The 16,582-nt window shown below is 45.5% G+C and overlaps 1 protein-coding gene and 1 long non-coding RNA gene across 10 annotated transcripts; one reads left to right on the top strand and one right to left on the bottom strand.

The window, feature by feature from the left end:
* Positions 1 to 76: 76 nt before the first annotated feature.
* On the bottom strand, positions 77 to 9,542 carry LOC112648033 (uncharacterized). Of its 2 annotated transcripts, XR_004817175.2 has the most exons (4): positions 9,416 to 9,542; positions 4,711 to 4,905; positions 2,884 to 2,958; positions 77 to 1,378 (listed from the first exon to the last, which is right to left on the bottom strand). It is a non-coding gene; the product is annotated as an uncharacterized LOC112648033 (long non-coding RNA). The 2 variants fall into 2 exon arrangements; XR_003128670.3 differs by having other exon boundaries at positions 77 to 2,958.
* ZBTB14 (zinc finger and BTB domain containing 14) lies at positions 7,907 to 15,077 on the top strand. Of its 8 annotated transcripts, XM_049112894.1 has the most exons (4): positions 9,494 to 9,634; positions 10,433 to 10,517; positions 10,619 to 10,700; positions 11,845 to 15,077. In XM_049112894.1, exons 3-4 carry the CDS (start codon positions 10,698 to 10,700, stop codon positions 13,189 to 13,191), a joined length of 1,350 nt encoding a protein of 449 aa, XP_048968851.1. In that variant the 5' UTR covers positions 9,494 to 9,634; positions 10,433 to 10,517; positions 10,619 to 10,697; the 3' UTR covers positions 13,192 to 15,077. The 8 variants fall into 8 exon arrangements, with proteins under 8 accessions (XP_025285238.1, XP_025285234.1, XP_035574599.1 ...); XM_025429453.3 differs by lacking the exons at positions 9,494 to 9,634; positions 10,433 to 10,517 and adding an exon at positions 7,907 to 8,229 and having other exon boundaries at positions 10,617 to 10,700; XM_025429449.3 differs by lacking the exon at positions 9,494 to 9,634 and adding an exon at positions 8,074 to 8,229 and having other exon boundaries at positions 10,433 to 10,700.
* The last annotated feature ends 1,505 nt before the right edge of the window (positions 15,078 to 16,582 follow it).

Raw genomic sequence — 16,582 nt, 5'->3', positions numbered from 1 at the left:
CTCAACTCATTTGTGAAGACAATCAACAGAAGACAACATTATGTTGACAAACATGTTGGAAGTAAGCAACCAAAACTTAGTTTTGGCGGATTTTATTAAAATTCTCCAACAAGGGCAGCCCGGGTGGCTCAGCAGTTTGGCACCTGCCTTCAGCCCAGGGCGTGATCCTGGAGACCTGGGATCGAGTCCCACCTTAGGCTCCCTGCATGGAGCCTGTTTGTCCCTCTGCCTGTGTCTCTGCCTCTCTCTCTCTCTCTCTCTCTCAATGTGTGTCTCTCGTGAATAAATAAATAAAATCTTGAGAAAAAAAAAACTACCTCCCAATTTTTAAAGTTTCTTTTTAAGTTCAGTTAGTTAACATACAGTATTATATTAGTTGCAGGTATACAATATAGTGTTTCACACTTCCATTCAACACCCAGTGCTCATCACAACAACTGCACTCCTTAGTCCTCATCACCTATTACACTCATCCTCCACCGACCTCCCCTCTGGTAACCATCAGTCTGTTCTCTACTGTTAGAAGTTTGTTTGCGTCTCTCTTCTTTCCACTTTGCTAATTTGTTTTCTTTCTTAAATTCCACACGAGTGAAATCATGTGGTATGTGTCTTTCTCTATTTCGCATAGCATAATATTCTCTAGCTCTATCCATTTTGTTGCAAATGGCAAGATTTAGGTTTTTTATGACTGAATAATATTCCATTGTGTATATACACTGCATCTTCTTTATCTATTCATCAGTTGATGGACCCTTGGGCTGTTTGCATATCTTGGCTACCATAAGTAATACTGCTATGAACATAGGGGAGCATGTATCCCTTTCAATGAGTGTCTTTGTATTCTTTGGGTAAATATGGAGTACCTTTACTGCTAGTTTGTAGGGTAGCTCTATTTTTAACTTTTTAGGAACCTCCATACTGTTTTCCAGAGTGGCTGCACCAGTTTGCATTCCCACCAACACTGCAAAAGTTGTTCCTTTTTCTCCACATCCTTGTCAACACTTGTTGTTTCTTGTGCTTTTTATTTTAGCCATTCTGATGGGTTTGAGGCAATATCTCACCGTAGTTTTAATTTGCATTTCCCTGATGTAAGTCATAATGAACATCTTTTCATGTGTCTGTTGGCTATCTGGATAACTTCTTTGGAGAAATGTCTGTTTATATCTTCTGCTCATTTTTAATTGGATTTGAGTGTTGAGTTTTTAAGTTCTTTACATATCTTGGATACTGTTTATTGGCTATGTCATTTACACATATCTTCTCCATCCTGTAGGTTGCCTTTTAGTTTTATTGGTGGTTTCCTTTGCTGTGCAGAATCTTTTTATTTTGATGAAGTCCCACTAGTTTACTTTTGTTTCCTTTGCCTCAGGAGACATACCTAGAAAAAAGTTGCTATGGTCAACATCAAATACGTTACTGCCTGGGTTCTCTTCCAGGAATTTTATAGTATCAGGCCTCACATTTAGGTCTTTCATTCATTTGAATTTATTTTTGTATATGGTGTAAGAGTGTTCTAGTTTCTTTTGCATGTTACTGTCCAGTTTTCCTAATAGCATTTGTTGAAGAGACTGCCCTATTCCCATTGGATATCCTTTCCTGTATTGTAGAAGATTAATTGACTCTATAGTGGGAGTTTACTTCTGGGTTTTCTATTCAGTTCCATTGATCCATGTGTCTATTTTTGTACCAGTACCATGCTGTTTTGATTTACTACAGCTTGGTAATATAACTTGAAGCCTAGAATTGTGATGCCTCCAACTTTGCTTTTTCCTCTTAAAGATTGCTTTCACTATTCAGGGTCTTTGTGCTTCCACACAAATTTTAGGATTGTTTGTCCCAGCTCTGTGAAAAATGCTGTTGATATTTTGATAGGGATAGCATTAAATGTGTAGATTGCTTTGGGTAATATAGACATTTTAACAAATATTCATTCTTCTAATTCATGGGCCTGGAATGTCTTTCCATTTCTTTGTGTGATCTTCAATTACTTTCATCCATGTTTTATAGTTCTCAGAGTATAGATTTTCACCTGTATGCTTTATCTTTGGTATCTTATTATTTTTAGTGCAATTGTAAATGGGATTGTTTTCTTAATTCTCTTTCTGCTACTTCATTCGTTTGGTGTATAGAAATGCAACAGATTTCTGTATATTGATTTTGTATCCTGCAACTTTACTGAATTCCTTTATCAGTTCTAGCAGAAAGCTACCCAAATTCAGAGAAAGATGAACCTACAGATTCAAGAAGCTCAACGAATCCCAAATAGGATAAACTTAATGAACTCCATACCCAGAAATATCATAATCAAAATGCTAAAAACTAAAACGAAGAAAAGATGTTGAAAGTAGCCAGAGAAAAATAATTCCCTGTACAGAAAAACTGTCTGTTTTGAAATAATATAATATTTGTAGAGAATTGCCAAGATAGTACAGAGTGTTCCCATAAAGAGTTCACCCAGTTCCTTCTAATGTTAACCCAAGGAGATCATGAAGGAACTCTCTGGGTGACCAGATTTCAGAGAAAGGAGGAGCAACAGGCCATCTTGGCATAGGGATCCAGGATCTGGTGCTCAGAAGAAACCAGATGTTCCATGAGGTTCAAACCCACACAGAAAGGATCCCTCCATTCAGCCAACTCCATTCTTATGCAAAATTCCTACACAACTGTAAAGCATGCTTGTTCTCGTGCTCCTTGCCTTGGCAGATGTTCAAGGCATTCTCTTGATTAACTCTCCCCCCTCAAAGAGTGGCTGCTGACCCAGGCTCTTCCTTCAGAGGTCAGATGTGACAGAGAAGTCCTAGGGTGCAGTTTCTGAAAGGAGGATATCCTGTTCTTTCCTTCTTCTAGAAAAAGAGAACAAACCTCCCTTGAAATTCACCATACCATGGGACTTCCTTGGTCCAGTACGTCCAAAGTTGGCAATAAAAAATGTCTTCAGGAAGTGCTGTATTCAATCTCCTGTCCACAAAACCAGAAAACAGAAGCGAATCATATTCTAAGTATAACCTACCTTCCAAAAAGCAGAGTTCTGAAGATACAGAACTAACACAAGGTACTTTTTCCCCTTCCTACTAAGGTAACTTTTTGTCTTCTAGTTTTCTTGCTATTAATTAAGAGACTATCTAATGGCTTAAGTGGAAGTTTGATATAATTATACTTCTTAGAATAATGTTCTATTATCATAGATTATTTGAATGTGACGTGTATAGATCAATTGCTTCCATTTTATTCTATTTGTAGGTAATGTAATTACAGTACTTTTATTTTTAACAAGACCACTAAAATAATCTGGAAACACAGCAATAATATTTTTTTTTCTTCTAAAATAAGTTTGAGCTTTTCCTCTTTTGGTCCTACTGCTAATATTGAAGTGACTATAAAATAGTTCCAATGACAATTCATGGCCATAGAATTCTTAGGATAATGTTTTACAAATGTATACTTTATAAATGTGAGTTCTTATTAGTAATTTGTTTTTTTAAATTTGGTTTTCAGATAGTGCATGGTATTTTCATTGTTGTTAATTAGCAAATTTCTTCTACTGATCCAGAAACAGTAATCCTACAGCTGCTCAAATGGAAGTTTGCCTGGAATTGTACTACTTACCATCGTGCTTAATAAACGTATTTACTCAAAAGTGAATTTCATGAATAAATTGTTAACTTTTCTATATGATAGTGAAGGATTGTATTTCTCTTGATGGTGTTTAAAACATAACATGAACCGTGATAAGAGTTTCACCTGTGGGGTCTCAACATTGGAGATATTTGAAATTCAAAGTATATGTCTGGGGCAGCCCCAGTGGCTTAGCAGTTTAGCACCGCCTTCAACCCAGGGCAGGATCCTGGAGACCCAGGATCGGGTCCCACACCGGGCTCCCTGCATGGAGCCTGCTTCTCCCTCTGCCTGTGTCTCTGACTCTCTCTCTCTCTTTCTCTCTCTCTCTCACGAATAAATAAATAAAATCCTATTTTTTTTAAAAAAAAGTATATGTCTGTATTCCAAGGGCTGAATTTATTCTAGTTGTGAGACTAATAGATTTACCTAAGTCAATGTTAGTTTTAAAAGAAAAGCCCTCTGATGGCTGTCACTGTGCGTAGCATAAAAGCCAAGGCACTTCCCGCAGCCACAAGGCACTGACAAGTCTAGGTCCTGCTGTTGCCCCTGACCCATGCCATGCTCACTGTATCACTGTACCCTGGTCACTCCGTCTTGCTGCAGAGCGTCACACACACCCTTTCATTCTTCCTATTCTCCCTGTGACTGAAATACCATTTCCCTCTTTTCCTATATCTTCCTCATCCTTCAGGTCTTAAATGTATATCTTTGGAGACACTTGTATTGGTTTCTCAATTAAAAATTTGTTCCTCTTTTCTATCACATCTTAGGCTTTTTCACGTTTATTAAAGCATGGATTACAATGTGCAATTGTAAGATTATTTATGTGATTATTTGTTGAATGTGTATATTCACACCTCTGTGTTTTTAGGGATGGGATCTATTCCTTGTCCATTGACTATATTCAGTGTTTTCAGAGCAATGAGGGGAGGTTGCTGACTGGCCTGTGGTGGGAGATTTTTCCTTGTGCAGGCATATCAGGTCTGGCTGTGATAACAAATCACAAAACACAAACTCTCAAGGATTTTTAAAAACAAGCATTTACTTCTCACTCATGGACTCATGGATGAGCTGTTACTCATCTTGGCTTACCTGGGCTCAGGTTCTGGGTCAGCATCATTCTCAGGTCTGCTTATCATTGAAGAGCCCAAGTGGAAGAGGCAGTAGCAACACGGGCATGGTCTTCTCATTGTGGACCACACACAACACAGGAGGGAGAGCAGAAAGAGGCTGCTCCTCCAAGCCTCTACGCAGAACTTGCTCATCCTCCTGTCTGCCTACATTCCACTGGTCAAAACCAATCAGAGGGCCCAAGTCAGTGTGATAGAGAAATCAACTCCACCCATCTATGAGAACCCCAAAAGACTTAACCTTTCCAAACGTCCCTGGGAGCTGCTCCATAACCACTCCAGATTCCATACCACAGACCCCATACATCAGGCCTCACAATCCTCAGAAGCAGGTTCAACTCAAGAGGAGTCTCTGGGCATCCCAAGTGAGAAACTGGGTGCTCCCAGCAGAGTAGCTAGACAGAGAAACCCACATAGAGTTAACCGCATTCCTGGTAGGGAAGACAAGATTTCCTTCAAGGGCCTCAGGTCTGTGCATTTCAGGAAGACCCTTGACCTCCTGTCAATCCCACAATGTGCCCATGTAACTCCCCTTGGTATCAAGCTCTAGGTTGTCACTTATCTGTCATCAGTATTTACTGAGGGCCTCCTGGGTGCTACCCAGTGCTGAGTTAAGGCTGGTGACCAGGCAAAGTGCCAGGTCAGGGTCAGGCCCTTCCTGTATGGTTTCTCATCACCATCCTCCTCTTTCCCATGGAGTGGCCCCTTTAATTTAGAACCATCCCCCATGACCCTTAGGAAGCAAGAAACACACAGGCAGAGCCTATAGAACAAATGAGAAAAGAGGGTTAATTGATGCAAAAGCCAAGGTGCCAGGAATCTATCACTTGGGAAATGCAAGGTAGTGCTTGAGAACTCTTCTGAACTCCTTCAATTTCATCAGATTAGTCAAATCTTGGGGAGACTTTACGGGGCCATATGTAAAAAGACTGTCTTTACATAGCAGGCTGATAATAAATATATGTAGAATGAGTGTATAAACCCATACAATTACGTGGTAATGAAAGCAGGAACAGTGCCAGACAGTGAACCCTAACTAAATGCTAGCCATGTCCACACACTGGTAAATGCACTGACAGCTTTACTGCTTGATAGCATAACCCTATGATATAGTACTATTATTATTCCCTTTAAATACAAAACAGGATTGAAATGTAATCTTAAAAGCCATGTAAACAAGAATAAACAAGCCCAGCCTATGGCGTTAGAAGAAATGAGGCCACATAGGTATCAAGTATGAGCATGAACTTTGGCCATTGCAGCCCTGCCCCTGCCACTTAAACCCACCATCTGTGGAGAGTGGGCAGGTCACTTAACATCATAGAGCTAATATTTGAGCTAAGCATTTAACTGAGCATCATTTCATTTAATCTGCACAACTGCTCTGTTAGGGATTTCCATTATCTCCATTTCAGAGAATAAGAAGCTGAGGTTTAAAAAAGCTAATCAGGGAACACCCGGGTGGCTCAGCCCTTGGGCCCCTGCCTTGGGCTCAGGTCGTGATCCAGGGATCTGGAATGGAGTCCCGCGTGGGGCTTCCTGCGGGGAACCTGCTTCTGCCTCTGCCATGTCTCTGCTTCTCTCAGTCGGTATCTCTGATGAGTAAATAAATCTTTTTAAAAAATAAAATAAAATAGGGATCCTTGGGTGGCGCAGCGGTTTGGCGCCTGCCTTTGGCCCAGGGCGTGATCCTGGAGACCCGGGATCGAATCCCATGTCAGGCTCCCGGTGCATGCAGCCTGCTTCTCCCTCTGCCTGTGTCTCTGCCTCTCTCTGTGTGTATGTGACTATCATAAATAAAAATAAAATAAAGTAAAAAATAAAATAATAAAAAAGCTAATCAATGTACCTAATATTTGAATTGGATGTCTGACTCTACAACTGGTCTATTCCATTTCATTCAGTAGATCTACTAAATGCCATGCTTTTGTGAATATCAGAGGATGTACATACAAGTACCATTTGAACCACTGAAACTAATGTCAAAATTTATACTATAAAATCAACTGAGACCATACAGAATTTCTTTTGAATTGAATACAGCCCAGCGCAATATCATTTCTTAAATCTTTGCTGTGTAATCATCACATAGGACCAAGGGGAAGGTCCCACTCTAATTTTTAGATGTTAAATCATGCGTGTTTTTGTGAAATGCTGTTAAAGTGAGAGTGAGAAAGCGGCATAAGCAACTCTGAGGTGATGCAGTCAGTAGTGCCCTGCACCTAGGAGCGGGAGGGACTTCCCAGGCCCCCAGGCCCGGCACAAGCCCAGACACCATCACGGGGAAGGAACACGACGTGCGTGCTTTGAACACCAACGGAGACATTATTTTTACTGAACCTGAATGTAAGAACAGTGCTCTTGTCAGTGTCCTCCGAAGGGGCTACAAATGAAATCAGGTCTAATCTCACTAATGCCACAGACCCGAGCTAGGGCCTCCAGCCCCCGTGCGTCTCCCTTGAGAGTCCGGATGACTCAATGCACGGGCCCAGGTTTGGCGGGATCCAGAACGCTCCCGTTCTTCTGGGAGACTCGGGTCACCCGTCACGTTCCAAAGAAGGAAGTCAGGTTCTGCATGTGCTTTGCAAACGTTTTATTGAACGCAAGCCATTCTCCCAATCTCCAGAACGCAGCGGCACCACCGGCCAGGACCCCGCGGCCGAAGCGCGCGTCCCCGGGTCCGCCGGTGAACGCGAAGGCCGAGGGTGCCCGGGTCCCCCAGCCGGTCGCCGCGGGCTAGCCCCGCAGCCGCAGCCGCAGCCGCAGCCGCAGCCGCAGCCGCAGCGCCCGACCTGCGCGCGCCCGAGGGCGGCACTGCCCCACGAACATGCACACGCACGGGAGCGCCGCGCTCCCGCGTCCCCGGCGCTGCTCCGGCGGCGGGCGCGGGCGGGAGCCCGGGCGTCGGAGCGGGAGGCGGGAGCCCCAGACTGGGCGGGTGCCCGCGAGCGGCGCTCGCGCTTACGCTCCTCGGCTCCCGAGGCCCCGCCCCCGCCCCGCCCACCTCTTCTCCCGCGCGCGGGCTCCGCGCGCCCCAAGCCGCGCGCGTGCGCGCGCGTGCGCAGCCCAGGGCCCTCCGGGGGCGGCCCCGTAGACTCCATCGAAAGCGTCGCAAGGTCCCGGATTAACCCTTTCCTCGTTCGCCCATTTAGAGGCCCGGCGAGGTTCCGTGCCTGCGCAAGCCGGCGGCGCGCCTTCCCCCCAGCCCGCACCGCGCATGCACGGGAAGGGGGGGGGTGCCGGTGGGGGTGTTCACGGCCGGCTAGACAGTCTGTGCTCGTGCAGGAGGAGGGCTGCTACCATCAGGGACGTGCACGATTCCCTCCCACCCCGCCCCCTCCCCAAACTCCAAAAAAAAAAAAATTCCAAAATACACCGCCACCCGCCGTGCCCCCGCGCCCCGCGTCCACCCCGTCCCCGGCCTGCTTGCAGTGAGCGCGGGGAGCCCACGGCGAGTGTCTGTGGCTGTGCCAGGCTGCAGGTAAGCGCGGGCCGGGGGTGCGGAAGGGGCCCGGGCCGTCCGCGAGGCGGGCGCGGGGGCGCGGGGGCGGCCGGCCGCCGGCGCGGCGGGGCGGCCCGGAGGAAGCGCGTTCTCGCCGAGCTCCGGGGCACCAGCCAGCTCCAGGAGGTGCGGGCGGGCGGCCGGAGGCGGTGCGGCGCGAGCGCGGCCGGGCGTGGGCCGAGGCCGGGCCGGGCGTGGGGACCGGGCGCCCCGGGGGCCGCGCAGGCCGGCGAGCGGGCTCCGGCGGCGGCGGCGGCGGCGGCCCCGCGCGCGCGCTCGCCGAGCCTCGGCGGCGGAGTTCATGGCCGCCCCCGCTCGCACCGCCGCAGTGCACCGCGGTGGCGGTGGGGGTGGGGACGGCCCCGAGCCCGGCGCCGAGCGCGGCCCGCCGGGCGCCGCCCCTCCGAGCCGCGGGCCCCGCCGGGGAGGGGGCCGGGACCCCCGCGCTCGCACTCCCGGCTGCGCCCGCGGAGCTCCGGAGCCGGCCGCGCGCCGCCCCCGCCCCCGGCCGCGGGAGGGCGGGGGAGGGCCCGGCGCGAGCCGGCCGGGGAGTGCGCGGGGCGCGAGCTCCGGGCTCGCGGGGCGCGGCGCGGGGCTGCGGAGCCCGGCCGCACGCCCGCTCCCGCTCCCGCTCCCGCTCCCGCTCCCGCTCGCCGCCGCCGCCCGCCCTCCCGCTCGGGTTCGCAGCGGCGGGCCCCACTCTGCGCCGGACTCCGATTAGGAAGGAACAAGCGGCCCTTCCTCCTCCGGGCTCCGAGGCTGGAGCTTTTGTTTAGGGAGGGCTGCAGACGGCCGCGTCCGCCCCGCGCCCCGCGCCCCCGGCCCCGGCCCCGGAGAGATGGGAGCGAGGCCGCAGGGGCTCCCGAGCCCGCCTGGGGCCTGCGCTGGGCCCTCCGCCTCCTCCCCATGCCGACCGTGCGAGCCTGCCTCCGGGAAGTCGTGCCGCCGCCATTGTCGCGGCTGCTCCGGGGCAGGGGAGGCGGCGGCCGCCGCTTATGTAAGTCTGCCCTCGCGGGGGCCGCTGCCGCCTGCCCGGTAACGGCGGCGCTTGGGGAGCCGCGGTCCGGGGCAGCCCCGCCCGCACGAGCAGCTGGGGCTCCGTCTCGCCCTGTCGCCCTGCACCTACCCGGGCGACTGGCGGCGGCTGCCTTCCAGTGGAACTCACCTGAACTTGGTACGAACTTGGTAACTGCAACGCCTCGGTAGAACGAGACGGTCCTCGGCGATCTTGAGAGAGAACGGGAGCCAAACAGCACCCTGAGCCCCCCCCCAGGAAAGCACAGTGGTGCATCGACCTGGGCACCGCGGGGCCACCCCTCTCCCTAGTCCCATGCACTTTTATCCCGCCACCCTAGGAAGAGGTACAGCAGTGCAGAGTGATGAGGTAGGAAGGTTTTGGTGCCTGCCTTCTGGGGATGACTGCAGGTCGAGGTGCACCTGGGGGACCCGCACAGTCCTTTGAAGTGAGGCTGCCCAGCTCTCAGGCCGTGCAGATGGGAAACACCCTGGTGTGTTTTTCTGTAGAGGGAACTCTTGAGGGTTTTCAGAGTGTTGGTCTGGAAGTTCAGGTCTTGCACCACGATTTTTGTGTAAGCATATTGCAGCTCAGTCTCTTGGTCCCACCACACCACAGTTTGTGTGGTCACTGTTCAGTGGAGGAAACATGGTTTTCAGGATGTTGGTCTGCAGGATGGAGCCCCTCTGGTAGGAGTTGAAAGTCTCCTAAAGGGACAATTCTTGGAGCCTCCTGTGAGGAGAGAGGTGAAAACACCTTGATTTCTCAAATAAAACCATAAAGACTATGTAGCCTGTGTGGTACAGTGCTACATCACAGAGAAGCAAGGAAAGCAGCAGCTACTGTTTCTTCTCCAGTGTTAACTGTTGGGGATGTACACTTCTATAACTTGATGTTTATTTAAAGATGTACACTCTGTATGTTTATGTAAGCCTAGAGATAAATGTGGAGGGCTACATAACCAGCAGGACACGGTGGTGGTAAGGGGAGACTTACTGGCTTTTTCTAGATCTATGTCGCTATCAATATTTGTGCAAACATGGGCGTGGGCTTCTTTGGTGAGAACTTCCTTAGTGGTTCTCCAATCCATTCCTCCAGTCCCAGTGTACCCCCCCTGCATGCCCGGAGTGCCACAGCCTTCATCTGTTCTCATTCATATCTGTTCAGAGCTGGACCTGATGCTGCCAGTCACCCTCCTCTCTGTTCCCAACCTGAAAATGGGTACATGTGCAAGTGGCAGGACAAGAAAGGAAAGTTTATTTTTTTAAATTAATTCTTGAAAACATTCTTGTTTAGAATTTGGGATAGAGGGAGATCCTACCTTATTCTTGTTTGTCCTTTTCTCTTGTAGGACTGGCGTGCCCCTGATCAGAGTTATTCTGATCTGAAGAATTTGGTGTTTAAAGCATTAAGATAATAGCCTGAGTTGTTCATGGTAACTATAACTTTGGATAATAAGTCTTGGAAATACAGTTTGGTGTTTCTCTCTCTGTCTCTCCATATATATATATATATATATATATATATATATATATATATATATAAAAAATGTATTAGCACTTCTGTTTTTTGGGGGGGGAATGCTTTGTTAAATAAAAAGACAATATTTCAAAAAGGAAACATACAGAACACATTATATGAAAAAGATAATTCTTAAAAAAAAAAAAGGTAATTCTTTAACATGGTCTTTTGTGCCATATGTTTCCTGCCAGTTCAGTATTTCTTTTGCTTATAAACTACTCCAGCACTTGTCAAGTATATCCAGTCTTGATGACACTTTCATCTGGATGGCATCCAGATGGAGTGAAGACCCTTACCACTGTCTTCCCAAATGCCATCTGAGTGTCATATTAAACCTTCATTCAGAAGTGGCCCAAAGCTGGTGAGGGAAAAAGCAGAAGACAACACTAAGTGGAGTATTTTGGCAGTGATCTCCCTTTCTGGTTCTGCAACAGTGATTTATCTCTTCTGTCAAGGAAGTATAACACTGAGCGCTATTATTTCGCTGAAACTCCTTTTCTCTACGTGGAATTAGAATAGACACAATAGGCATCCAACCTCCTTGCCTTGGCCCTCTTTCCTGAAACCTTGAAGTTATTTGTTATCACCTCCAGTTGTCAGGAAGCATAGGTTTTACAGGTAGTTTGCCTGGATTTGGGTCCCAGCTCTCCAGTAAATGACTCAAATATCGAGCAGGTTCCTAAACTCATGTAAAAGGTGGGGCTAGCAACACTTAGGTTTAAGGCTATTTGATCAGTACATTTGTAAAGACTTGCAAGGCACGTGGAACAATGCCTGGCACGTATTATGTGCCCAATAAAAGTTGGTCTTACTATTACTAAGCAAATACTTCTTAGGTATTTTGAGTATTTTTAAGTATTTAAGATAAATAGAAGTAACAGTATGGAAGTCCCTTAGCGGGGATTAGTGTGTTATAACCTAGAATCACTTCTAGCGTTGATTTTCAGAAATCGTTAGGTACTAAAAATTGATCAGGAAGTAAAAGTCTGCCTATGTTTTCCTATATGGAGAAATACTGTTTATAATTATCAAACTTTGTTTTTGAAATTTTTTTGTAGGAGTTTTTCATCAGTATGTCTGAAACCATTAAGTATAATGACGATGATCATAAAACTCTGTTTCTGAAAACGCTAAATGAACAACGCCTGGAAGGAGAATTCTGTGATATTGCTATTGTGGTTGAAGATGTGAAATTCAGAGCACACCGGTGTGTTCTTGCTGCCTGCAGCACCTACTTTAAGAAGCTTTTCAAGAAGCTTGAGGTTGATAGCTCTTCAGTAATAGAAATAGATTTTCTTCGTTCTGATATATTCGAAGAGGTCCTGAACTACATGTATACAGCAAAGATTTCGGTGAAAAAAGAAGATGTTAACTTAATGATGTCATCAGGTCAGATTCTTGGTATCCGATTTTTGGATAAACTCTGTTCTCAGAAGCGTGACGTATCTAGTCCTGATGAAAATAACGGCCAGTCGAAAAGTAAATATTGTCTCAAAATAAATCGCCCCATTGGAGATGCTGCTGACGCTCAGGATGACGATGTGGAAGAAATTGGAGACCAGGATGACAGTCCCTCTGATGACACAGTAGAAGGCACCCCCCCGAGTCAGGAGGACGGCAAGTCGCCCACAACGACGCTCAGGGTTCAGGAGGCAATCTTGAAAGAGCTGGGGAGTGAGGAAGTTCGAAAAGTAAATTGCTACGGCCAGGAAGTAGAATCCATGGAGACCCCAGAATCGAAAGATTTGGGGTCCCAGACTCCTCAAGCCTTAACATTTAATGATGGAATGAGTGAAGTGAAGGACGAACAGACACCGGGCTGGACGACGGCTGCCAGTGACATGAAGTTCGAGTATTTACTTTACGGCCACCATCGGGAGCAGATTGCCTGCCAGGCGTGCGGGAAGACGTTCTCGGACGAGGGCAGGTTGAGGAAGCACGAGAAACTCCACACGGCCGATAGGCCGTTTGTTTGTGAAATGTGCACAAAAGGTTTTACTACACAGGCCCACCTGAAAGAACACCTAAAAATCCACACGGGGTATAAGCCCTATAGTTGTGAGGTGTGTGGAAAATCCTTCATCCGTGCCCCAGACTTAAAGAAGCACGAGAGAGTTCACAGTAACGAGAGACCATTCGCGTGCCACATGTGTGACAAAGCCTTCAAACACAAGTCCCACCTCAAAGATCATGAACGAAGACACAGAGGGGAAAAGCCTTTTGTCTGTGGCTCTTGCACCAAGGCGTTCGCCAAGGCATCGGATCTGAAAAGGCACGAGAACAATATGCACAGTGAAAGGAAGCAGGTTACCCCCAGTGCCATCCAGAGTGAGACCGAACAGTTGCAGGCAGCAGCGATGGCCGCCGAAGCGGAGCAGCAGTTGGAAACAATCGCCTGTAGCTAGAGGTGATGGGACAGGACCATTTTGCCTGAGCCCTGGAGACTGCACTGTTCATAATACATGAACGCCAGTCACTGTACTTTTGTGGAAACTTATGGAGCATTGTACTCACTGGACTTAAGGCAGTGCTTGGTTAGGTATTTTTAAAACTTTGCAAGGAAATAGTGTTCCTTGGTTCTGACCAAACAGTCTCACTGTCCCGTCTGGTGTCTAGTAGTAATGTTGCCAGTAAGCCCTCCCCCACCCTCTCTTTTTTACGATTTTAATTTGAGAACTCCTGTGTCCAGTTCAGAAGTGAGAGACTTCTATTCCATTTTTAATTCCTCTGTACGCTTGCCGCACCGGCATGTGTACTGCACAGAGTGATAATTGAGTAAATTGATTTCCTAATCATCACGCTTATACGGGACTTATGGTCAAAACAGCATTTTTAATAACTTAATAAAAGTACTTCTTGTAGATGCAGAAAATACTGGTGGGTGGTTGACCAAGAACACCCCCGCGGATATGAAAACAAGTTCCAGAATTGCAGAACGGTATTAGATTTATATTTGGTTTGTTAATTTTGTATCACTGTTTTTCACTGTTTTTGTGGACAGATAATGGTTGCTTTGCTAAAGTGCTTCTTCATTTTGATTGCCCACACCCCACCCCAAAAGATGTAGTCAGAAGTCCCAAACAAAGGCTAAGCAAACCCACAGGGATGACGATGGTCTGGGGGCTGAGTTCTTTCTGTTCCTCTTTTTTGGAGCATTGCTGCTCTGCAACAGATGGGGTTTGTGGGATAGACCAGTTGTTAGAGGGATAGCAAAGGGGGAATAGGATCCTGGCTCTCAGGGACAAGGTTTTCACGTTTGCAACAATTCCAAGATTTTCTAGATCAAAATAATTCTTAATTGATTTTGAAATTGGATTTTTATTTAGGATCAAAATTAGGACAAGAATAGGTATGCTTCTTCAGATACACTTGTGTCACTTAAGAGAATGTCATCAAGCTTTTGGGCTCTCTGCAGCACATGATTTATCCATAAAGGAGATGTAATATCGTTACTTAAATTAATAAATGGAAAATCTTTTTTAAGTGTGTAAATAGTGTAGAAGTGTTGGTCTTATGTATTTCAAGTAAAAGTAGACAGCTGCACCTTTTTTTGCACATTGGATTAAAATAACTTCCATGAGCAGCAAACATCAGTCTGTTTTTTAACCAATATTAAAGATTGTAAGACCAAATGTTTATTTTTTTGAAGTATATTTCATCATTGGTGGTTACAGTTTTAAGTAGAATTTGATTACCATTTCATACCCATAAACAGAATTATAAACACTTCCAATTTTGGTGTATGAAAAGTTTTTTTTAACCATTTCTTTAGGAATATATTGGAATACCAAAATAGTTTGAATTACTTTCTGTAACAAAGTATTAGTCAATTATTTCAGAATGTACAATTTTAGAAAAATGTCATTTTTTAAAACTTATGTTTGATTCCTAGGAATTTTTTTTTTCAAGTTACATTAAAATAATTTCATTTCATAGCTTGTTGCATTAACACCTGTAATTACTGTTGTGGGAGAAATTTTATTTTTTAAATTGATGTATATGTTATGCCCAAGATTGTAGGATGAAGATGCTACCTTTTAAAGAGACTTATTTATTGGTAAAATGTTTACTTTAATTTAATTTCCTTTCTTAAAAGTTGTTTATTCTGTCCTAAAAGTAGTCCTGTCACTGTGTTTATATGCTATTAGTGGAAGGGGGACTGATTGGCGTTCCTTGGCTGTTTTAACCAAAGCAAAGGAGAAATAATTTTCACATCTTGTTGATAGCTCCTTCAACAAACCACTTTTTGGGACTTCATTTTTTGTATATAAAAGAAAATATACTTCTATCATTCCTGTTTTCATTTTTTCATAGCAACCTTTCACATCCAGGGTTCTACCAAAGCACATTTTCTATGATGTCTTCATCATGGTTTTACAGTTAAACCTGTGGTATTGAAACCACATAGTCATGGTGGTACCCCAGAAAAGAAAGCTTAATTTTCAGCACACTTGATTTGTATTATGTAAATATCTATCATGTGTCCTATTTTGCATGAGAAATGTATTTGTGGTTTACTGTGTCTACCACCAGTACTGGGTTTGTATGTGTGTTAGCGTGCATGTTTTCTTTGGTTATTATTTTTTTTTTTTTTTGGTGGCAGCAAAGTCATCACATGGTAGTTTGTCTTTCTTCTGGTCTTTCAGACTGCCTCCTTCCAGCCAGCTGGCTTGAGTGGTCCCCTGGACAGTGAAGCCATCATGCTAGACCTCTAGTCTTAGGGAGTGAATTCTGAAATACGCTTACACTGAATCCATAGTGTGAGAGGAAAGGAAATTATAAATGTCAACATTACTACCTTTTCATTATTTAAAAATCACCCACTTTTTTCTCTTTGTACAAAGAGAATGTCTTTGATTTGACAGACTTGATTGTAACTACTTTCTAACTAATCATTGTATTGACAATGATTGAAGAAAAGAATTTAGGAAGTCTAAATTTTAGGTAATTGCCTGTTATTTAACTTGATCATGAATTTGGGGTTGTTAGCAATTAAAGAAGTCACTATCAGGCCATCTGGGTACTAACAAATTCCTACTATTTTGTTGCAAAAAAAAAAAAAAATGGAGGTGAAGGAGAATGATGCAAATTTATACAGTCTCCCAATTGAATGGATTATGTTTTTTATAAGGTTACCTGTAACTCAATCATTGGGAACCTGGAATTCATTTCCTGAGTAATCCTGTTAGTGGTGACTAGTTCCCAGAGCACATGGAAGCCTTTCCTATAAGTGTGATAGAACTGGTTTAATAAAGGTTCTAGTCTCCAGTTCTCAGTCCTGGGAACGTAAGAGTTGAGGCTCTAGGGAAGCAATGGAGAACTCTTGCTTTCCTTTCTGTCGTTTATTTACCTTTAACATCTACTTCCTTTTCTCTACTGCCTAAACCCTCTCCCTTCCCCCTACCATCATGAATGGAAGACAAGACATTAGGCTGGAGGCAAGGTGACCATGACCACTGACAACCATCACAGAGGTGAGGGCTTGATTCATTCTGCTTCCTTCTGCTTAGATCAAGGAGCACTTTAGTGATAGGCAACTCCCTACCTCACTTTAGTGATAGGCAACTCCCTACCTCCCTGATGATACACTGCCATTTGTTTTGAGACAGCCCTAACTGCTCATTATCTTGAATTTTGTGTTCGTTTTAGCACCCCCTTGTAGCTGGGAATTTCTCCCCCTTGGAACTGTTCAAAATAAGTTTAGTTCTTAATCTATTAGATAACGCTTGAGATGTGTAAAGGTAGCATATCATTTATTGAACATATATCAAGCATTATGTGTGAGGGCCTGGGCTG

This window comes from Canis lupus, chromosome 7 (genome assembly GCF_003254725.2).
Source record: "Canis lupus dingo isolate Sandy chromosome 7, ASM325472v2, whole genome shotgun sequence".
Lineage (NCBI taxonomy): Eukaryota > Metazoa > Chordata > Mammalia > Carnivora > Canidae > Canis > Canis lupus.
The sequence above is the reverse complement of the archived record's forward strand: the minus strand, read 5'-3'. Positions and strand labels throughout refer to the sequence as shown.